The sequence below is a fragment of the Octopus sinensis genome, linkage group LG4 (genome assembly GCF_006345805.1).
Source record: "Octopus sinensis linkage group LG4, ASM634580v1, whole genome shotgun sequence".
NCBI classification, from domain to species: domain Eukaryota; kingdom Metazoa; phylum Mollusca; class Cephalopoda; order Octopoda; family Octopodidae; genus Octopus; species Octopus sinensis.
In genome coordinates this window covers 98,789,844-98,814,843 of record NC_043000.1, presented here as the reverse complement: position 1 = coordinate 98,814,843, position 25,000 = coordinate 98,789,844, and the positions used below count along the sequence as shown (strand labels likewise).

The window sequence follows — 25,000 nt, the reverse complement described above, 5'->3', positions numbered from 1 at the left end:
ATAAGATTAGAGTTTCACTGCATGTGTATATCTCATTCATTCAAATGCACATGTATGCGCTGTACACTTGGTTATCTTTGTATATTATAAGAAAGATTCTGGGTAGTTTATTATTGCACACAAAACCAGTTAGTCACACTTTGGTAGCAGTTACATTCTAGAGTGTTTTTTCGTGCTACATCTTTCTACTTATGTAGTAATTACGAAATTTCTTGAAGTAGATTTAATTGCTTTCAATCATTTCTCTACGTTAGTTATTCCATCATGTCACGTAAACCTAAAATGTTCAATATCACTTGATACCGAAGTAAATATTATAAGATGAGAAGAGGAGAGAGAAGAGAAAAGCGTTTCTGTGAAATCATTAGTAATTGCACTGTAAAATAAAAAGAAAAACAATAGTGAAACAATCTGACAAGATGTAGTTCCCATACGAAGTTCAAGAGAGCGTAACACCGCTTAACTGCCACACACAAGGAGTAAAAAGGGAAAATATTAAGAAACTGTTAAGTATTAAGATGGTTGATATGTCAGTCGCCACACTTCTAAACTAGTATTTAGTAAAATGCATAAAGATATTCAACTGATAAAAAAAAAAGAAGCAAAATAAATCGTTCTAATAGTTGTTGCTATTCACAAAGAAAGACTTTAGTAATCTCCAAATATTCGGATAACAGACAAGTCGGTTCATGCTGATATCTGAGTTGCCTCAGCATTTTCAACAGTTAAAGTGTTTTATAGAACTGTAGCTCGAAAGTGTTACTTTTCTTAATTTAATCTGAAATGAGAAAAATGTTAGCAGGATATCAAATGGCAAAATATCGTCTCTTATAATTAAAGAGGAACAATGTTAGAGATTATCATTCTCATATTCCAAGAGAAATGAAAGGAGTCCAGGAATTTAGTGTTTCTGTTACGTGGAAACCTAACAGAAAAATTTGGGTTACACGATTTTTTAATATTCAGAACAATTCTCTAAACATTTCTAAGTATAATAACGAACTCAAGGCAGTTCTGTAAGACAATGCCTTTCGCCATATTTTAAATCATGATTTACTCCAAACGTGTGTTCCTGGAGAAAACATTTTCATACAATCAAAACTAAATTGATATTATAGTCTAAGGTTTGGTGATATACTTAAGATTTTATGGAACTTAGTAATTCCAATGCATCTTTGAAGGTGTACTATTTTAGGTATCATTTAATCACAGTAATTACAGCATGTCGAAAAATTCTAAAGAATTCTAAAAAGTATTAAAGAGGTTTTTAATATATCACTGCGGTTTGGGAAAAAATAATGTCCAAATTTAATTAAAGAAGACTACAAAAGTTTGCTATTGAGAAAGTTTTCTGCAAACGGTGCAGAAAGTGGAATTTGAAGATGTCAAGGTAGAAGAGATTCTTTCACAACTCGTTTTAACAACAGAAAATTTACCTAAAATCATTAGTGAAATAACACGTGGATTTCAGAAAAAAAATCCAAAACTTTGAAGTAACCATGTAAGTTAAAAATCCTGTAATAATAATGTTAAATTGTTATACGGAAGTATTAGAAGCTTGTAAGAACCCAAAGCAGTTAACCGTTGATGCTTATTTACAAAAATAAAAATTCTTACACAGCCATTGTATCATATTTGCTTTTCCTAATTTCGAATTTTATATTTGTTGACTAAACTAAAGAAATTGCACATTTATTCGAATTACATAAGATATAATTTATAGAATATTTTCAATATGCGTAAAAACGTTATAGGCCTCCTGTATTTTCAGTAGCTTTATTTTTTTCAATAATTAAAACTTATTTGCCGAAAAATTGGATCATAACGGAAGTGGAGTATGTTCGTTTCATTAACTGAGCTAGCAGTATATGTAGATAATATATGTGTGTATGTGTGTGTGTGCGTGCGTTTAAGTATATATCTATGATATACTTTATAAATCGCCTACGGCTCTTAAGTTTTCCTATTATCTTGTTTTCTACATTTGCCAATGCTTTTATATATTTTATACATTTGATTTTTTGAAAGAGTATTGTTAATCTATATTTCCTTGATGCTCAATCTTATATCCTTAAAATCTCTTGTATACATATTATTCACGAGCTCTATACCATTATAACCTATGGCAATGTATTATCCTTCTCCTAAATATATTTTCGATTATTTTCTAGAAATTTTCTTTAAACCACAATTATTTATACATGCTTTTCTTTTTTAACACCTCTCATACGTTATCAGATAACCATATGCATAACACTATAAAAATTAATCAAAACAAATACTCGAATTTTTTGCGATGATCTTTCTTTCGTCCCTTATACTCACTTTATTTCTTACCAAAAATAGCATCCGCCATATTTTTTCATACACCTGCATAGTTTTGGATTCGAATATGGAAGTTAAATTTTGTAATCTACTTTGGGTACTAAAATCTTAGACTTGTCTATTGCATCTTCTTAACTATTCACACACATATGTATTCTCGTATTAACCTTTGCGGTAGGCCTTTTATACCATTAAATACAAATTATCTTTTCCGTTAAAGACACAAGCTTTGAAATTTGGTGGAAGAGTTCTTGTCGAGTACATCGACCTCTAGTGTGCAACCGGTACTTATTTATCGACACCGAAAGGAAAATAGGTAAAATCGACCTTCAAGGATTTTAAACTCAGAACGTAAAGATAGACAAAACATCGCTACGCATTTTCAAAAGGCATGCTAACGATTTTGCCAGCTCGCCACCTTTCACTAAAAATAAATTAAGCCAGTATATATATTCGTTTTAGCTATCCTAACACCAAGTAATTTACCCTAATTCTTTGAATGGTAATATTTATTTTCAACGTATAATTGTCGGCATAAAACACCGTAATTCTTCAACTTTTAACTGGCAGTATCCAATAATTCTCTCCACCGGCTTTAATTTTGTCGAGTTTCATAACTCTACACATTGCCAAATTTTCGGTTTATTTTAACATAAAGGTTATTTCCCTTTTAATATTCAGTTACATTTATCACTTCCAGCTTTCGATATATACCGCAATAGTTATTCACAAACTATTTCTTTTAACTTACATTCAACATATTTTTTTAATACATCTTCTGAAGTTTGTATGGTTCTGTAAATTTCTAATGCTCTTTTATATTATGACTGTTAAAATCAAACTCGACTCCCAGTTTAGTACCGTCATTAATTTATATATTTAATCTAATAAATTTTCACATGCCTAACTATTCGACTTAACATATATACATAATTGCACCATTAAGGCTATTTAAGCTTCTTTAATTTATTTTATTAGACAGTTCTGATCATTTTCAGCATATTTATTGCTTTTATTGGATTTTGTTTCATGCTTTCTTTCATTCCCATCAGATTAAAGGTAACTAACAATATATATCCTTTCAATTTGCTCATCACACTTTGATTATGTGATTTTTACTTTCCAATATCTGCATTCGAAATTTTCATTTGATATGAATTTCATCTTATATCACTTTTAATTCTCTTATTTGTATACATTACGTTTACCGACACTTCTAAGTCATGCTATTACATTAAATACCAATATATATATATATTATATATATATATATATATATATATATATATATATATAATATATATATATATATATAATATATATATATACGTGTGTGGAAACATCTTAGTATGATTTTTATGCACTCAGAAACACATATATATGTATATTTTCTGACTCTTACACTCATGTTCGCACACAAACATATGCATATATATGCATATATATATATATATATATATATATATATATATATATATATATACATGCATACATATATATATACATATATATGCATATATATGCACATATATATATATATGTATATACATATATATACATACACATATATACATATATATGCATATATATGCGCATATATATATATATATATATAAAATCTACAATATCAATAGATTTTCCCAAAACTTTTAATTTATTCAGCTATAGCTCTCTGTCACAAACTTTCTTCAAACAAGTTCGAATTTTTCCCATATGTATAGTTACTGATAATAATTTTTTTAATAGTTCTTGAGCTACTAGTCATTATCAGCTTTGTAGCATTTCATATAGCGTTTCATATTTATTGGTTTCATTTGTCCATTGCACTTAAAGGCAGCGAGCAGACAAAATCGTTACTGCTTCGGATTAAATACCTTTCAGTATTTCTTCAAGACATTTTACGTTCAGAGTTCAAATGTTGAAGTCACCTTATTCTGTTCTCCGCCTACGGAGATGATAAAATAAAGTACCAGCAAAGTACTGGTTTCAATTATATCAGCTAAACCCCTCCCTTCAAAAATCGCTGGATTTGTTTCTAAACGAGACAATGAATTGTTTAACATGTCAACATCTAGATCTCTCGCTTCTTTTATCTACTCTCTATAACTTTGTGTCCATCACTTTCACATCAAGTATACTTAGATTTGCGCATAATATTATTGATGCAATGATGCTGCCGTACTTGGATTCTCTTTTACTGCCTGTTATCATATATTGAGTTCAAACCTATTCTAGATTTTCTATTTAGCAAGTTCTCATATAAAATGTGGTTGCATGAAAAACGGAAATTAATGATCTAAACAATGCTTCTTAGTTTGATTCAAATTTTCCGTTTCTCTGGCGACCAGTCTGTATATTCCCTTTTGGAGTAGTCTATAACACTTATTTTAATTCGAGCCACTTTCAATTTTTATCTATTTATTCATAAAGGGTGTTGCAATTGTATTAGAGTTTGATGAACTAGCATTGACAAACCTTCAAAACTAGTATCAAGTGTTTTAACAAAATTTTAGCTTTACATATTGAGTTCATCGTTCAGTTAAAGTTTTTTTTAGCTTTTATATAATTGAATTACGCACATATAGTCATGTGTGTGTATGTATGTGTATTTATATACACGAGAGAACATACGGGCAACAAAGGTGAAAATGACACTCGAATAGCAAAGGTGTAAAATTGTGCTTTACTGGAGAACTAACAAACCGTTTCTCAGATTTTCACATAACGATGATCAGTCCTTGTACAGTTTGATGATCGGTTACGTGAAACTCTGAGTAATAGCTTCTTAATAGTCTGCGAAGTGTTTTCAGCTTCAGTAAAACTCTCTATATATAGATATATACATACATATATATTCAGAATTTGACTGAATCAGGTACTTAAACAATAAAGCCGGCTCATAATGTTGATTCTTGGAATTTTCTTTCTTAAATGATTAATTCATGAATATTCACCTGATGAAAACAATATTTTGCATGATGTGAGAACTCTATTCATAAAAGAAATCGTTTGAAACAGCTGTAGTGAATAGACAAATATACACCTGTTGTCATTTGTTTACGTGTGTGTGTGTATGTGTGTATGCATGTATATGTAAACGTATTTGTGTATATTATTCTTAAACAAGAATAATGTGCATAAATACATAAAGCCTTCGTTGAACTGTAGTATAGAGTAACCCATTAGGTTAATGTAAAATTGCTTATGATTGACAGTAAAACATTTATGTATGTCTATGTATACATACCTATATATATATATATATGTGTGTGTGTGTGTGGTGTGTGTGTGTGTATCCAAGTATATGAACATGCATATGTGTATACATACACCTACAGAGAGAAGGAAAGAAGGAGAAAGAGAGAATCCACTTCATTTATGAAGGCATATACACCCAGATATGCAGTATATGAAACATTACACACAAAGATGCACACCCAAACACCCAAACACACATACACACATACACACACACACACACACATATATATATATATATATATATATATATATATATATATATATATATATATATATATGTTGATTCGTTAGTTACTGCACGCATTTTTTTCTCTCCTTCTTTCTGTGTTTTTTTTCTCTCTGTGTATCTTTCTGTTGAAGAGCGTAGGCTCGAAACGTTAAAGACTTGTTTTATTTATATTTCCTGAGCGCCATACTAATACAATTGTTTGTTTGTTTCCCACCTGCCTTCGTCTTTTGTCTATTTTCATAAAGCTTCCCGTTATATATATATATATATATATATATATATATATATATATATATATATATATATATATATATATATATATGTATACATATACATTATATTAAATATTATAGATTGGTGTTAGTGTGCATATGTATAGATACATTTATAAACACATACATCTGTTTATATATACTTATATATGTATATGTTTATAAATATATATGTATGTATGTTTGTACGTGTACATGCTAGAATTTTCATATGTGTATCATGTATGTATGTTTATGATAATGTATTGTAGCTGCTCTGATAGTTGACGCTTCTCAACTGTAACATTCTTTCATAATCTGACATTAAAAGTAAAAGTGTTTTCATCTCACAAATCACAACTTCAGTTGAAAAGACGATGATAGGGAGTGGACTTCAAAGTGTAATCAACAATCGTCACTTACACAGGAGACATAACCGATAAGAGGTTATGGTTCAAATGTTACCGAGTTCTTTCTCATTGTGCCTCGCCATGGTTAAGTTTATCTTCTATCATCTGAAGTCGAACGAAGCCTTGTCAGTAAAAGTGCTGTGAGAGTTGGTATATACTTGACGGCTCATATACTTTACACCTTTTGACAGACACGAAAAACCTGTTACAGGGGGAATGTAATATATATATATATATATATATATATATATATATATATATATATATATATATATATATATAATAAAATACTAAATGGGACAAGAACGCAAAACATCCGGACAACTAGGTGATACAAAAAGAGACAAAAAACCTCCAGATAGACGATACAAAAAAAAAACACGGACGGGTCATTCGAAACCGTTTATCTTCAGTGAAGAACCGGATCATCCTCGCAATTTCGGCTGATTAATCTTGAGATTGCTCCAATCCGGCCAGCCTCAATGAAAAACTAAGCTAAGAGCATTAGATTCCTTGGGAAAAAGCATCGAATATATACAAAACAAGGACAGAAAAACAGACGATGTTACACGAATATGAATACAAAAATACAATAAAAAAACAATAATAATGATAATAATAATAATAATAACAGGACATAACAACAGGCGTCTTTCGACTGGGGACGAATTGAATTGAGCTGGCGTGTGTGCAAATGAAGCCTTACAGCAGAGGAAAGAATATCGGTGTGGCAGTGACCGTGGTCAGACGCAAAAGGGCTAGCAGTCGGCCAACGGTCACCTGGGAAGAGAAGAGAGACAAAAAGAGGTACATATATATATATATATATATATATATATATATATATATATATATATATATATATATATATATATATTATATATATATATATATATATATATATATATAATATATATATATATATATATATATATATATATATATACATATACTCCACTTCTGCGTTCAAATCTCGCTGCATTTGATATTTATGAATTATAGCATGTAACATGGGTAGGGCCTCTGTTGGTCAATGTCAACCAGATTTTAACACTTGTATGTGATAGCCTAAGCAAGATTTCTTTTTGGAATATTAGCAGCTGTCCATTTACTCAAGTCTCACATCTGCACAACAACAATGTCGAAACATAGGCAACCACAGCTTGGCACCAGTGCCGTTGCATGTGTTGCTGATAAAATGCAAACTTCCGGAAGAGATACAGCAAAGAACCTACCCAACCTACTAAGTGTTACACCAATCCATCGCCCAAGATCGGTGCTTTATTATCGACGCCGAATAGATGAAAAGTAGGGATAACCTCAGCGGGATTTTAATTTAGTGCTACCGTGCAAGCCAATGCAGTTCTCTAATGATCCTAGCAATTCACGGCATCAGAAGCAGAAGGGAATCACAGAACTCGATCTTTGGCCACGCACCAATACTGATAATAGTTGGTAAACATAACCACATGGTAGATTGTGTAAACTAAGAAATGACCGAGAACATTAAAAAAACAAAACTGTTAAAAAAATAATAATAAATAAGGAAAAATATAACAAATGAAATAAAAATAACGTTTGAACGTATTTTTATCTATTGCCCCCAGCAGTTCACCTCAACAGGCTATCATGTGAACTGAATGGAGATAAAACGAAGTTAATATTCACATAGATATCCCACACGCATATACATATATCCATCTAGTGCACACATACGCATGCGCAGTTACACATGTACACAAACAAGTAAACACACGTATATGTGCGCTGAACACGAACGTAATTGTGTACAGAGTTGCACAGATTCTTGGGTGTATATAGACACGTATTTTGTTTAAGTATTGTGCGTGCAGAATATGAACTACGGAAATTATATTTGCTTAAACAATAATTTATCAGTATATTTAAATGTATATATATGTGCGCTTGAGGATCTTTCTATGTATCTATCTATCTATCTATCTATTTAATTCTATAAGTCCAACCCATGTCAGCAGGGAAAACGGGCGTTAAATGATGATATGCGTGTGTATATATATATATATATATATATATATAGAGAGAGAGAGAGAGAGAGAGAGAGAGAGAGAGAGGGAGAGTGATGTACTTGCATAGTGAGTGACTTGATCTGAGATCGTGTGCTAGAACGAAAACAGTTGCTGCGTGGAAGGTGTTTATAAGCCATTTAGACAAATTAAATTTAAATGTTGAAGTGAATCTAACGGTTTTGTGTATTTCTTAAATGGCTTATAAACACCTTCCACGCAGCAATTATATATACATATACATATATATATATATAATATATATATATATATATATATATATATTATATATATATATATATATATAGATATAGATAGATAGATAGATAGATAGATAGATAGATAGATAGATAGATAGATAGATAGATAGGTAGGTAGATAGATAGATAGATAGATGATAGATAGATAGATAATAGATAGATAGATAGATAGATAGATAGATAGATAATAGATAGATAGATAGATAGTAGATAGATAGATAGGTAGGTAGATAGATAGATAGATAGAAGATAGATAGATAGATAGATAGATAGATAGATAGATAGATAGATAGATAGATAGATAGATAGATATAAATATGTATGTATGTATGTATGTATCTGTGTATGTATGTATATGTATATAAGCATATAATGTAACCACACGTGATTATTGGCGATTTTTATCTCCTCTTTCGTCTTGGACATTCTTGTTTTTTCTGTTTCCGAAGAAAAGCTCTGCTCGAAACGTAAAACTACTACTTTTTTCCTTCTTTGAGAATCTCATCATTACATTTCCTGTGTCACGTCTAAACATTCATTTGTGTTTTTTCTGCTTTCTCTGTGTTTTTTTTTTTTGATTGACTATATATATGTATATATATATAGATGTTATAGTTACACAAACACGAACGCACGTACATATTAATATAGTTTTGTATGTATGTCAGTGTGTGTGTGTAATTGTGTATTATAATATTTACATATTTTGGGTTATCTTTAATTGGCTTTTAGTTAATCGAAAAATGAGAAAGTAGAACGTTGCGAACTTTGTACCATCGTTTTTTAAATTCATTTTACTACTTCCTATACAGGAACATTTTCTTTTTGTTTTTGTTATTATTACTTATGGCGTTCAGTATTCGTGCAGCTGTTTTACTTGTGTAATTTTTAAAGCCTCGTATGTTTATATTTCTGTTGGGCAACCTGTGAATTGAAGGATTGTATATTCTACACGGTTCATAACATTCTGAAGATGTTATATCGTAAGAGAAAAATTGGGGTCTGAGTCATACGAAAATAAAGCTTATGCATTATAAGAAGCGTTTCTGATTTATATAGGTAAAAAATTAAATGACGTGCGTTCACAGAAGACATGGTTACTGTGACGAAATGCCGCGTATTAAATGACGTGAAATCGAGCAATTGATAAGGTATTCTTCTTTGTGTGTTTATTCAATATACCAAAGTCAAGTACTTCACTTTTCAGTATATTCTAGGCGCAAATAAAGTTGTAGCTCTCTCTTCTAAGTTCTAGGGATTACACCTTAAGAGATTGGAGTTAGTTTACTAATGCTGCTTCAGGGAAAACATTTTGTTGTATTTTTACCGAAAACATTTTTATAGAAATATTGGGAAACACGAATTGCTAATATATACCTATACAGCTTTAGGCAAACGTTCTCTAATGCCAAATGTATTATTGGGTAATTAATAAAAAGGTTCTAATGGGGCGATCAACAGTTAATGTGTATTAAGTTTACAATATTTAATGCGTATTAAGGAAGGGTGTATTGATTAAACATAGCCAAAGGCAGCGAGCTGACAGGATCGTTACCTCGCAGGACAGAGGTCGACTTTGACTATCATCTTTCCGGGATCGATAGAATCAGTGTCGCATAAGCACTTATTTTAATCAACAAGCACATCCTCAGAAAATTTCAGGTCTTGTACCTATAGTAGAAAGAATTAAAGGCGGTGAGCAGGCAGAGTTATTAGCACGCCGAACAAAATGCTTAACAGAATTTCAACCGTCTAGTTCTGGAGCCTAAAATTGAGAGGGTTATTAAACATAAATGTAACAGGTGTAAGGTTTCTGGATTTGCACTTGGTACGTTTTTGTAGATTTTAGTTTAACTTTAAATGAAAACAAATTAAATAGACTGCTGGTGAAAAGCACCTGTTTACTCCTGAAATTTATTCTTTGTTTTTGACTGAATAAGAATCTTCGTTGAATATTTCGTTCCAATTTTGTTGAGTTAAATTATTACATTATTTCCTGACCAGCTAGATTTAGAGTCGAAGACTTGCTAGAATTTTTTTATAAGCTTTGGTGTTATTGCTTCAAGGATGCAGTCTGTGTTATATACACAGTTTAAAGCTTCCACGGGGAAACCCTCTCAGTCGTGACATACAACATTATGAGGAATACGAAAAGTTAGATAACTGCAATTTGTTAAACTCCCGACGAGTAAAAAAAGATTTGATTTTATAGCGTGCCGATACAATCATTTAGAACCAATTTTTTTTGAAGAAATCGGAAAATCAAACACGTTCTTCTGAGATTCTAAGATCATTCAGCGTTTGGTTGAGAAACTTCTAATTATCTGTCGAAATGCTTGAAATCTCATAAGTAACTATTAACATGTCTCCTGATAATATTGCAAATGTGTCAAGGAAATACATCAACTGTGAAGACTGTGTTGATTATGAATCAAGAAGAAATCCTTGAAAATTTTAATTATTGCCGATAACCTTTCCACAAAATTTACTGTAGGCGTAGAATATATAAAAAGATAAGGCAAAACCACGAACAGACTCGGTTAAACTACACCCAAATACTATATTGGTTCTACACAAAAAATAACAACGCTAGTGTATTAATAATGCCTTAGGTTAAAATATGAACAACACCAGTCATACCTTATCCCTTAATCATCTCTCTAAAACATAACCCTATAGAGTTACATATTGAAGGATATTGGGATAATGCAATCTTTGATTGTAAGTTTTGCTCCAGCATGACAAACCTGCGGCTATGACAAGTAGAACAACATCCAATATTCAAATTCAAGTCATATCACTCACAAAACAGCGAAAATAGCCAATGTTCTCCACAGATTCATAATAGATATTCATAATTCTTTTTATGGAACAAAGATTCTTTATTATTTCCCACCAAACACCTTGTGTGCCTTTAGCAGAGTCCACTCAGTTGCAAGCATTCTGACCAAGTCTACAGTTAAGAGCACCTTCCTCTCTCCCTCTCACAAGTCACAGACTTGCTGTGGAAACTCATTAGTGCTACAATCTCTCCTGTTTAAAAAGATTTAAAAAGAACAACAGTAAAACATGATCTAAAAATGCTGTAAATAGCACAAGTTATGCTGCGTCACAATAGCACAAGTTATGCTGCGTCACAATATCTAGCTTGTAACAAGTATGCAATTCTGCATTTAGTACTATATTCTTACAGATTCATTTTTTAGACAATAACAACAGACATTAAGTCACCTGTGGTAAATTACAAGAAGGAACACAGTAGAAGTATCTATGTGGTCTTCAGAAATTGCAACCAAACTTCCATGAAATCCCACCTTACTGTTTTAAGAGAAGGAAGAACACATAGCATTGGACAATGTGGTCTTAGATACAGTCTTGTGTTCACAGCCGCCGCGCCTTTCCTTCATAAGTTTATCGATCAGAGCTGACCTAAATCTAAATAACAACAAATAGCACATGATTTATGAGCTGAGAAATTAACTGTTCCATTGTGACTTCATACTTCTAGAAACACCGACCAAAATATTGCCCAAAATCACTGATTGCAGGTGTAAGAAAAAAAACTGTTATATAGGAGAATGTTATTGTAGATATTAAAAGGTAACTGCAACGGAAACATCTTTGATCAGTGTTGTACTGGAGTTAAACTTTATCAACATTCCTATAATATATGTAAACATATTACTTTCAACCTCACCAACCAACCAACGAACCATCCCAAAACACCCATCAACTACTGCGTTAATTCTCTGCCAAGCAACCATAATTTGAAAAAACTTGAGTGCGCACATCACATCTTTGTAGAAAACCAATATAGCAAACGAAAAGATCTAATACAATAGCAACATATCTAAATTCTTTTTTTTTTAATTTTTTTATCGTTCACAATCCACTTAAATAAGCCCAGATACCAAGCCGAGATAACTATAACACTTAGGAGTACAACATGGTAAACATTTCCCAATTCTATCTCAGCGAATGTTTTTCATCATTTCAAAGCATTCACACATCAATAATCAAAATAAACATTTTCACAAACTTCAAAACCCTACCATCGAAACTTCTCTTACATAAGAGATATTTAAGGTTCATCAAATTGGACTGTACCGTAATCTCCAATCCTGTTACTGCATAGCTTATATTAGATAAAATAATTGTAGAAGCTTCCAGAAACGCATCCCACAAGGTAATATAAACAAACACAAATTCTAATTACACAACTGAAACAAGAAAAAAACTTAATAAAAATGCTAAAGTATACAAAATACTTATTCAGAAATATCGCAAATAAAACTAAAAATCAAACAGTAAACGAAAAATTAACAATGTAAAGCGTCAAAAATAAGAAAACTGGTAAATATTTGTATCCAACATAACCTCCAAGAAGCAGTAAAATGATATACAAATAAGTTGTTAATTAATTGGTAACTCTAACAAACTGTACTACAGTGCATCACCTGTGCTAACAATTCTAGATAATTAACCTTCACGCTAACAGCAAACTTGCTTTTCAAGCAGGTTTACGAATTCACTCACCAAAGCCCTTAGAAAGAAGACAGACATCCATTGCATAACATAGATTGGCGCATGCTACTAAGAGCATAGCAAGAGTGCCTCCCTTCAAAAGATTTATAAGAACCAATGAAGGAAACAGAAATTCAAAGTCTTTAAGACTAAGCGAAATCACAAACTTATATCTGAAACACATAGAGCTGAATTCATTCATTCGTATGTGTTTTAAATTGTAAGTTTGTAATATATTCAATAACTCATATCATATGAGCCAACAATGGAACGTGTACGTGATCACTTGACCTACCAGAAACACTTGTTAAATTCCTCTTAATTCACACCCTACACCCTTAAAAAGAGTGGGCCAACACCACTCTTACACCAGTGACACTATTCTTCCTTTCACGCTAACCTTCAACACCCAAGCGTCATCTTCATGCAATCTAGACCTTTATGCTAAACCTTCATGCTAAACTGACTCCATGAACAGAAACATCGAAAACATACTCCAACGAAATTATACAAATATTGCCACCTTCAACAATACAAGGTCAAAGAAACTACACGTAAGAAAATATTATCGCAATATGTTTACATGTACCACATGCAACTAGAACCCTCAAAGTCACTATAAGTATTTGACCTTACTATCACTGAGGATCTCAACATGTAAACGCACATCACTAATGTAGCAGTGACTGTTTAAAAAGAGACAGACCTACCTCCTCACTTCCAGAAAATACTCCACCCTCCAACCACTACTAAGATTTACAATACAACTCCCAACTATGGAGCGAGAGAGTTCCTATGTGATTGCGCGACCAACGAGATATAACGATCAAACATATACTTAATGTCATCATACTACCGTGTGTGTTTTTTTTTTCTTTTGTTTTTTTTAGAAAAGACATTCCGGGGAGTGTAGCCCTTGAAACACCAGGTTAACACGAGAAGTGCTTATTCGGAGAACGCCTTTCGTCATAGGTCAGCTCGATCAGAAATGTCCTGAGACTAAAGAACAGCAACAATAATGAAAACAGTAGATCGACTATGTGCGATAGGCTGCAGCTAAAGAACAACGTTCTAATTACCACAAATAAGTGACATCTTTAGATAAAAATATTATTTGCTCTTGCATTTCAGTTCATTTGTGATGGATGAAGACAAAGGGGTGTTCTATATTTTTCTTTTTGCCCATTACTTTAATTGTATGTTGATGCGATGATCGCCTGATCGCTTTTTTTTTTTTTAGTATTCTTCAAAGGATTTTAGAAAGTACGTATGACCCGTGACATCAACTCCGAAAATAACATACATTCAGTGACAGATTTCTTACCCACGTGAAGAACAATTCGTCTCTGCACTATTAATTGACATGTAGAAAATTGACATGTAGAAAGTAATAGCCAAAACTTTTTCAAAACATACCCAACTCTCTTGACAAATTGAAAGGGAAGATGTCAGAGTGTATTCCTAGACACATTTAGAAAAAATAAAACGGTTGATCATCAATGGAAGGCATTTTATTATAAGTCTGTTTCGGCCGAATTGACTTGAAGCTGAACTAAAACAACATGGTTTTCTCCTTTGACGAAGCTGTTCAACACATGTGTGAAAATATTGATTTCTAATATGGGCACAAGGCCACAAATGTTAAGGTAGAATTTCGTGTTTCAATACTGATTAGATTTATCAAGATTTTACTAAGGTCAGCAAGTTGACTAAGATCAAATTAGCCCTGAAGCATGTAAATCAATTTTGTGAAACGTATTCTGAATTTCTTGAAATTATCCAAATTAATTAGGACTCTATGTGCATGTGTATACGATTGTGTGTGTATGCGTAATATATGTGTGTCAGAGAGAATGTGTAAATGTACGTGTGTATCTGTGTATCTCTGCAAGTTAGTGTTTATGTATTTCGCAAACAGTTAAGGGAAATCGGAGAGAGGAGACTCAAAGGAAATGATCCATGAATTGCGTTGCATATGGGAGATATCGTAGAATATGGAAGATAAGGAAATGTAGATCAGGGAAAGCATTTGTCGTAGAAAAATGCTTGCAAAATAAACATTAGGGGTCACATCCAAATTTGTACTATAGTAAATGTATACAGGATTTACCGAGTAAGTATCTGTATGTATCTATCAATATCTTTTATCGTTTACTTGTTTCAGTCATTAGACTGTGACCATGTTGGGGCGTTCCCTTGCAGAGATTTGGTTGAACAATTCAACCCTGGTGCCTGTTAATATTTTGCAGAGCCTGGCACTTATTCCATCAGTCTCATTTGCTGGACCGCTTCATTACGAGGAAGCACACAAACCAAAACCATCTGTCAAGCGGTGATGAGGGGCAAATGCATAGCAAAGACACAAACAAATACATACATACATACATACATACATACATACATACATACATACATACAAACTCACAAAGAAACACGCAGTGACACACACGTATATATATATATATATATATATATATATGTGTGTGTGTGTGTGTGTGTGTGTATGTGTGTGTGTATGTGTGTGTGTGTGTGTGCTTTACTTAAGTCTCCGTCCTCTAAGTTTTTTATAGGCAAAGCTTCTTGTTCTCTCTTCTACAAACGATTGATGTAGCATTTCCAGCGCCGAAATCGTGATGAATCTAGATAACTAAATGACTGACGAAACGGCTGTTAGTTCTCAGCCAGGTTCTTCTATACATGCATATATATGTATGTGTGTGCATATATACAGGTATATATATATATATACATACACACATACACACACACATATATATACATATATATATACATATATATAAATATATATACATATATATATATATATATACATATATATGAATATATATATATACATATATATATATATATTATATACATCTATATATATACATACATATATATATATATATATACATACGGTATATATATATTATATCCATACATACATATAAGTGTATGTAGAACTATACACCATAGGACATATACACATATGTATATATATATATATATATATATATATATATATATACATATATAATGCATAAAATATGCATACATAACACAACATAGTCTCCTTCAAATGTTTCTATGTAGTTATTTTTATTATAATACACATTTAATAAGTTATTCCCCTCCTTTGATATATACTCTTTTGGCATAAACATCTATCCAATACTGTCTTTTATCTGTTATGGTAAGCACTGATAAGATACAGAGATATATTTTTTTCTAATATTCTTTCACAAACATCCTATTAAATTCCCTTTTCCATAAACATTTCTATTTTCCATCCTTGCTCATCGTTTCTCTTTCTATCTCTCTCTCTCTATCTATCTCTCTATCTCTCTCTCTCTGCTAGCCTCTCTCTCTCTCTCTCTCTCTCTCTCTGCTCACTCTCTCTGCTCTCTCTCTCTCTTCTCTCTCTCTCTCTATCTCTCTCTGCTCTCTCTCTGCTCTCTCTCTCATCTCTCACCCCGCCCCTCTCTCTCCTTCCGTACTTTCTTTTGCTCTTGTTTTCTTCCTTCATTTTCTATATATCTTTTACTCATTTATTGCTTTGCTGATTTTGATCGTTCGTCTACGACAATGTTGTTTGTTTGACTACATCATTGGAGTGGCTCATCGATAGAATCGACCCCAGGATTCATTTCATGTTTGATACTTATTTTATCTTTTTTTTTGCCGAAGCGTTAAGCTGCAGTTTCGTAAACAACCAACACCGGTTGTTAAGCGGCAGGTGAAACAAACACAAACAAGAGGATGCACATAGGCGCATGCATACACGCATACACATAATGCACACACGTATACATACACACACAAACGTGCACGCATTTGTATGTATAAGCACTGAGCTTCTGCGTAGTTTCCATCTACGAAGTTCTCTTCTAAACTTTAAATGGCCGGGGGCAGTAACAGAATAGCTTTCTCGAAGTTCGGACTGAAAGTCGAAACACAGTCTCTTAATCATGCACCTACACATGAGCCCTAACAAGACTGACAGGATATCCCTTCTCTTTATCTCTCTTCTCTCTCTCTCTCTCTCTCTCTTCTCTCTCTATCTATCTATCTATCTATCTATCTATCTATCTATCTATCTATCTATCCATCTATCTCATTATTTACTTAATCATTTGTGACCCAAACCTATACTCTCTGTTCCTTCTTTATATGAAATTTGATTGTTCCATCATACGTCAACTTCCATACTTTGAAATATAACGTTAACGAGCTCAGCCCTAAAGTTTTGCTAATTTTCATATAACCTTTTTATAAATAAATAAATATCACATTTTGCTTCATAAGTTGATTGGATTGAAGCGCTGTTGTGAAATAACTCGAAAACGAACATCTGTCAGCCTAGAATGCTTTCAGTAATTCATTTAGTGTGCTGCTAGTACACTATATCACTTCCAAATTTACATACATACATACATACATACATACATACATACATACATATAAATATATATATATATATGTATATATATATATATATATATATATATATATATATATATATATATATATATATGTATGTATGTATATATATATATATCACCGTGATCACCATGACCGACCAGGGTATCAGATGTTGCTACATATCGCTGGTCACAATGCGCTTCGCATTGTTTTAGCCTTCAAATGACGCCACCCCGCTAGCTAAGCGAGCAGGCCAACAGAAGAAAGAGTGAGAAAAAATTGTGGCGAAAGGGTACAGCAGGGATCGCCACCACCCCCTGCCGGAGCATCGTGGAGCTTTAGGTATTTTCGCTCAATAAACACCCACTCACAACGCTCGGTCTGGGAATCGAAACCGCGAGTCCGCTGCCCTAACGACTGGGCCATTGCGCCTCCATATATACTATATATATATATATAATATATATATATATATATATATATATATATATACATACACACACACACATGCATGCATATAATATGTCTGTGTGTATGTATATATATACACAGACGCACACACAAACACATACACATACACAATTAGATAATAAATCGTAAGATAAACACCTGTTAGCTTGCCGGTAACGCACGTTCACTAAATTAGTGTTCGCTGGGTATTTGATTAATGAGAGAAAACGGAAGATGCAAGATACGAGAATCTGTATTGATCACGACAATTATTTTAACAAATCTAGTACCTGATTCTGTGGTGGGGGACGGATAGAACAAACAGGATAAATAGAGCGCACTACATGAGTATAAAGTTTAGTATTTGGCACACCACGAAACCCGTGGTCGTTGATTTATTTTTGTAAATTTCGGCTAGTTAAAATGTGTGTGTATGTGGGTGATTGAGTATGTGTATGTGCGTGTGTGTGTGTTGTGTGTGTGTGTGTGTGTGGTGTGTGTGTGTGTGTGTGTGTGTGTGTGTGTATGTGTGTGTGTGTGTGTGTGTGTGTGTGTGTGTGTGTGAATATATGCGGGTATATATATATACGAATGAGTGAAGAAACGAAAAAATGTAGCATTCATCATACTATCGCCGCATGACTTAATGTTTCGTGGATGCGTGGTATACCTCTTTACATATGATGAGAGAGGTTTCTCTGAAGTGCGTACGGAACATTAAGTCATGCGAAGCTGAATTAAACTATTATTAAATATTTCAATATATATACAATATATATATATATGTATATATATATATACTGCGCATGCATGCATTCATGTATGTATGTATGGGACTATAACCGTTTGATAAAAGTCTTGTAATGCACTACACAATTATCTTCTAAGCACTATCCTTTAATGCTGAACCAGCCGCGAGGCACTGCTCCTTTGTCATTTATCAAGTAAATAATATAAATATATCTATATTTATGTATGCGTGTATGAAAATATATATATAAATATGTGTGTGTATATGAATGTATACATACATATTTATAAATGTAATTCTACAGTAGAAGATATATAGAGAGAGAGGTATGTAGATAGATAGATAGATAGATAGATAGATAGATAGATAGATAGATAGATAGATGATAGATAGATAGATAGATAGATAGATAGATAGATAGATAGACAACTAAAGAGATGGATAAAGAAGAGGAGAGAGAGTGCATGAGTCAGAGTAAGACGGAGAACTGACTATAAGAAAGACGTACAAAGACATAGACAGTTGTAATGTCAACTTGGAACACAAACGGGGAAGCAGACTAACTTCGTGAATCTTAGAGATTGGTCGCTGAAACAGGATCTTGGAAAGCAATTAACAACTTGATGAAGTACATGATAGAAGTAGATTGCTAGATACAGATAGTTGGTGAGTGAAGAAGAGGAATAGTGAGAGGGAGAGAGAGAGAGAGAGAGAGAAAGAGAGAGAGAGAGAGAGAAAGAGATTGAAGGCGGAGAAGGCAGAAGAAAGAAATAATATATTTATGCGTAAGTAGCGAGATTAATCAACGTTGCTTCATTTTATAGGAATCATCTGAAAGATTTAAATAGCATTTAAATTCTCTTCGAAAACATATTCCACTATCGAAAATACCAGTTGCTAAGGTATAAAACTGCGACTTCCAGCTTAAAACATGCATTCATCTTTTATGTATACATACATACAACGCATGCAATCATACATACATACATACATACATACATACATACATACATACATACATACATATTAGTTTGATCGAGTCAGTCTGTAGACACTCTGGGTTTCACCTGTAGTTACACAAGATCATCAGGCTAGCTGATACTTATCTGATGATCTTATGTACCTACAGTTGAAACTCAGTGTAGTACGAAACTAACCTGGCCAAAATAAAATATCATTCATCAGTACCATGGTATTGAGTACTCTTTTTCTGGCAGTACATTACTAATTTCATCAGTGTGTGTGTGCGTGTGTGTCTATGTCTGCGTGTTTGTGTGTGTGTGTGTCTATGTCTACGTGTTTTTGTGTGTGTGTGTGTGTGTGTGTGTGCGTGTTTGTGTACGCGTGTGTGGGTGCATGTGTGTCAGTGTAATAGGTACAGGCACGGCTGTGTGGCTAAGAAGTTCGCTTTGCAACCATTAGGGTAAATGTTTTATAAATAGAATCCGCCAGGCCCACTAAGGCCTTATGTGTGAGTGAGTTTGTGTGTGTGTGTTGTGTGTGTGTGTGTGCGTGTTTGTGTACGCGTGTGTGGGTGCATGTGTGTCAGTGTAATAGGTACAGGCACGGCTGTGTGGCTAAGAAGTTCGCTTTGCAACCATTAGGGTAAATGTTTTATAAATAGAATCCGCCAGGCCCACTAAGGCCTTATGTGTGAGTGAGTTTGTGTGTGTGTGTGTGTGTGTGCGAGTGCGTGTGTGTGTGTGTGGGCGTACGTTTATGTTTGTATATGTGTGTGTCTGCTGCATCTCTGCCCCACTACCACCACCACTTGACTACCGATAGTGGTTTGTTTACGTCACCTTTAGTGGTTTGGCTATAGAAACTGATAGAAGTACCAGATTTTAAAATAATTACTTTGATTGTCCAACTAAAAACCTTTTAAAGGTGGTGCTCCAGCATGGCAGCAGTCTAATGATTTAAACAACTAGCAATATAAAAGACAGTTCGTGCTTATCAGCAAGGAAAGTATATAATAAAAAAGTTAAAAAATGCAGAACCAAAATTAATATTTCCTCTCAGCATTTTTAATTTTGGGAAAATCATGCTTTTTTTCGAAATACGGTGTTAATTTACATAATTTCTCTATATGAATTATTTTTATTAATCAATAGCTTTTCTATATCTTTTGTATAGCTTATGGGTACATAATACTGTTAGTTCTTTTGTCAGGTGCTAAAAAGAACAAATTTTTGAGGAAATCACATATTCGATGCCATCCTCAATGTAAAGATGTTTCCAATGCAAAATTTCAGCTACTCTGGTGCAAAACCGGCGCCTACAATTCGGAACATAAACACATTCCTTCACCTTTATGTATTAAAAATCAACGTAATTATTTCTGGCACGAACATAAGGCCATGCATTGTAATAAGATACAACAGTAGCTTTCCGGACACGTCTGTCGCATTAGTTTACAAGCAGGAACTCCAAATCCCCACGGTTACCAGTATCACAATACCTTACTCGGTAGAGTATCAATAAATGTGTGTCATTTACGTGAATTTATAAATAACTATATTTTATTTAATTATTTAAGTAAATTTAATATGGTTTAATTTAGAGTTGGTCATTCTCGTTCGGGAAAAAATTAATAACCCGGAAAGGTTTGGGAACCAAAAGTTCCAGAGAACCTCTGTTGTACTTGATTTTATTGTTCCAGAAGCAGAGAGAGAGAGAAAAAAATTACTAGATAGATGGAGTGAGAGACTACCAGGCAATGAGAAAAGCGTCAAAGAGATAGAGAGATGTGGCGTTAACTGTTTCCTGGACGATATTTTTATTTTATCGATCCTTGCAAAATCAAAGGTAAAGTTAACCACTGAGATCTGAAGTCAGAACGGAAAGTTACACAAAAGAATACCACAAAGTATTTTCTTTGTCCCTCTACGAATCCCCCGCTTCCATTTTTATAATAATGATTTTCAAATATAGGCACAACTCGTCTAGTTTAGGGATTGAAACAAGACATAGAATAGGATGTGGTTCTGGATTTCCTGACTTAGGGAAAAAAAGACAGAATAGTCATTGGCAAGAATAGGCAAAACAACAACAAATTGTACTGTATAGCATCGAACACAGAAGAATGAAAAGCAACGTCGGAAATGTCTGGATTTGAACTGAGAACGTAAATGAATGCAACTAAAAATACAAAAATTGTTATTGCTGGTGAGCAACGCTTTAGGAATGTTCGGGTAGACATATGATCAAAGGTCTTCCGACCATGAACATCCCGGATTTTGATGAAAGAGTAAGTGTATCTAAGACTTCATTATCCAACGTGTTCTATATTTTTTTATAAAATGCAATATGGGTGTAATTTGATGGAGATTTGGCTGCTATATCTTGCAGGTCAAGCTGCTAAGTAAAGTCTTCTACGTTGGCTCGATATACCGCCTAGCCGTTGTGGTTGCTGTTGTGAATGTGTTGTTTAACCACAAGTGTACCCAACCTGACCGGGAAGATATAATTTCGAAAGAATTCTAGTTGTGGACATTACATGCTAATCTTATTAATATATTTGGATTTTGTAGACAATGGGCCACACCATCCGATAACTCTTACTTGTTTTAAGAGAATGTAATTTTTAAGTAAATTTGACTATTATTTTTAGCAGAACTAGCTAGTGCTTAGTGGCACCTATTCGATGCTTTACAGATTATACTGTATACTTTCTTGTTACAGCAACAGTTATTAAGGGTTTCTCGGAGGAGAAGTAAAGCGAAGTGACCACGAAACCTAAAGGGACAAAGAAAAATATTGGTTTCAAATTCTGGCACGTAGTCAGCAAGTTCGGAAGAGGGAGTAAGTTGATTACATCGACCTCAGTGTTCAACTGGTACTTATTTTATCAGCCTCGTAAGTATGAAAGGCAAAGTCAACCTCGGTGAAATCTGAACTCAGAAAATAAAGACGGACGAAATGCCCCTAAGCATTTTGCCCGGCGGGTTAGAGATTCTGCCAGCTGGCCGCCTTAAGGGACATGTAAAAATAATATTAGGCTTATTCTGCTAATCCATCAAAATGAAAATGATTTTTAAAATAAACTTTGAGAGAAAGAATAGTCGATTAAATTTAATTGAGTATATTACTGGTACCTTCTAGATCGCGACATGGAAGGAGAAAATGCAAAATCTGTTTCGCCAAGATTCGAAAGTGTTGTGCAACTGAATGTCTCAATCATTTTATCGATGCGTTATTGATTTTTCTGCTACTACGTTCGGTTTAATAAGAATATTGATTTCTAAGAGGCAGGGAGAGGAATTTGTCGATAATTGAATCTGCGGTAGTTCAGCGGTAGCTTATTTTATCAACCCAAAGACAGAGAATTGGCAGAACATTTAGAATGTCGAACAAAGTGCTCGCCCGGTACATTCTGAGTTCAAATCCTGCTGAAGCAAACTTAATCTTTTACCTCTTCGGGATTGATAAAATTAGTATCTGACTAGTACGGGGGTCGATGTTATCGACTTGTCTCCTCCCTTCTAAAAATTGCTAGTCTTGTACTAAAATTAGAAAGAATTGCTTAATCACTCCAAGAGATGAAATTCAAAGCCCAAATAAAGAATGGATGTGTGTATGTGTTTGTGTATACACACACACACACACACACACTCACACACACACACACACATACACACACACGCACGCACACACACACGCACGCACACACACACACACACACACACACACACACAAAGAAAAGAGAATAAAGGGTTATATGCGAAACATTATTAGTTTTTATGCTAGTATGGAAGTGAAGCAATGAAATCCTTGGGCCACTGTATAAGAGGTTCGTAAACCTATTCCCTATTTTTGCTGCATCCCGGAAGACCAATTCTTTCAGAGAAAGGACACGGTACTTTTACTCAGACCGTAGACAGCCGGAAAAAATACCACAAGGCTTCCTATCCGCAGCTTAAATTACTTACACACACAACCACACATACATGCATGTGTGTATGTGTGTGTGTATGTGCGTGCGTGGTGTGTGTGTGTGTGTGTGGTGTGTGTGTGTGTGTGTGTATGTGTGTGTGTGTGTGTGTGGATATGCCTGTGTGTCTATCCGCCTGTTTTGACTTATAAGCGTCCAGTCGTTCGATAAACTGAATCAACAGCGCGTGCAACGTGGCTGAGGATTCCTTAGACACGTATACCATTAACTTATTCTCAGTATAATCATAGTAACCGGAATGGACTTCAATATCAAATGTACAGGCCATCCGATGGGCTTGTGAGTGTGTGTGTGTGTGTGTGTGTGTGTGTGTGTGTGTGTGTGTGTGTGTGTGTGCGTGTGCGTTTGTGTCCAGGGCCGTCTTGGTACTTTTAAAGTGCCTGGTCAAATCAGAACACTGCCCCCGAAACATTTATTTATTGAGAGCAAGCGACAACATACACGGATCAGAACTGGGATCCTCGACCCACGACGCCTCTGGGCAACTCCCAAAGTGCACATACCTTACGGTAGTCCCCTGTATATATATATATAATATATATATATATATATATATATATATATATATATATATATATATATATATGTTCATGTAATTATGTAAGTATATATAAGTACATATATACATACACGCTCGCACACTCTCACACATACACACGCACACATATAATAATAGTAACAACAACTATTACAACTTGGCGCATGATTGAAGATTACCGTCACGAGTCACAAAATATGTCAGGACAGGATTCACACAAGAACCGGATGAAACGAAAAGTACACCAGGAGCAGGGAAAAACGATATATAGATATACAGCAATAATAAAAAAAAACTAAAGACAGCAGCTAGACGAACATAACAAAAAAAAAGTTGGGTAATACAACGTGGGTACTTACCATGTTGTTGTCTTTGAGTGTAGCCGTATCAGGTATTCGCCAGACTGTATGAATATACGTTATGATATATTAATATATGTTATGATATATGAATATATGTGAGTGTGTATATGTGTATGTTTATATAATGCGTATATGAGGTGTGACAGCCAGCGTGTGTGCATTTGTATTTCTATTCGTGTATGCGCGTATGCAGTTTGTTTTAAATGTCAATACAC

At 33.7% G+C, this 25,000-nt stretch overlaps 1 protein-coding gene across 1 annotated transcript in view; it reads right to left on the bottom strand.

Annotated features, from left to right (window-relative positions):
• The window catches only part of LOC115210538 (glucagon-like peptide 1 receptor), a 455,844-nt gene that overhangs the window by 427,862 nt on the left and 2,982 nt on the right, over positions 1-25,000 (bottom strand). Inside the window, exon 2 of the mRNA XM_036502642.1 lies at positions 24,783-24,826. Within this exon, the coding sequence (XP_036358535.1) occupies positions 24,783-24,785 (3 nt within the window). The 5' untranslated portion in view covers positions 24,786-24,826. The remainder of the gene's footprint in view (positions 1-24,782; positions 24,827-25,000) is intronic.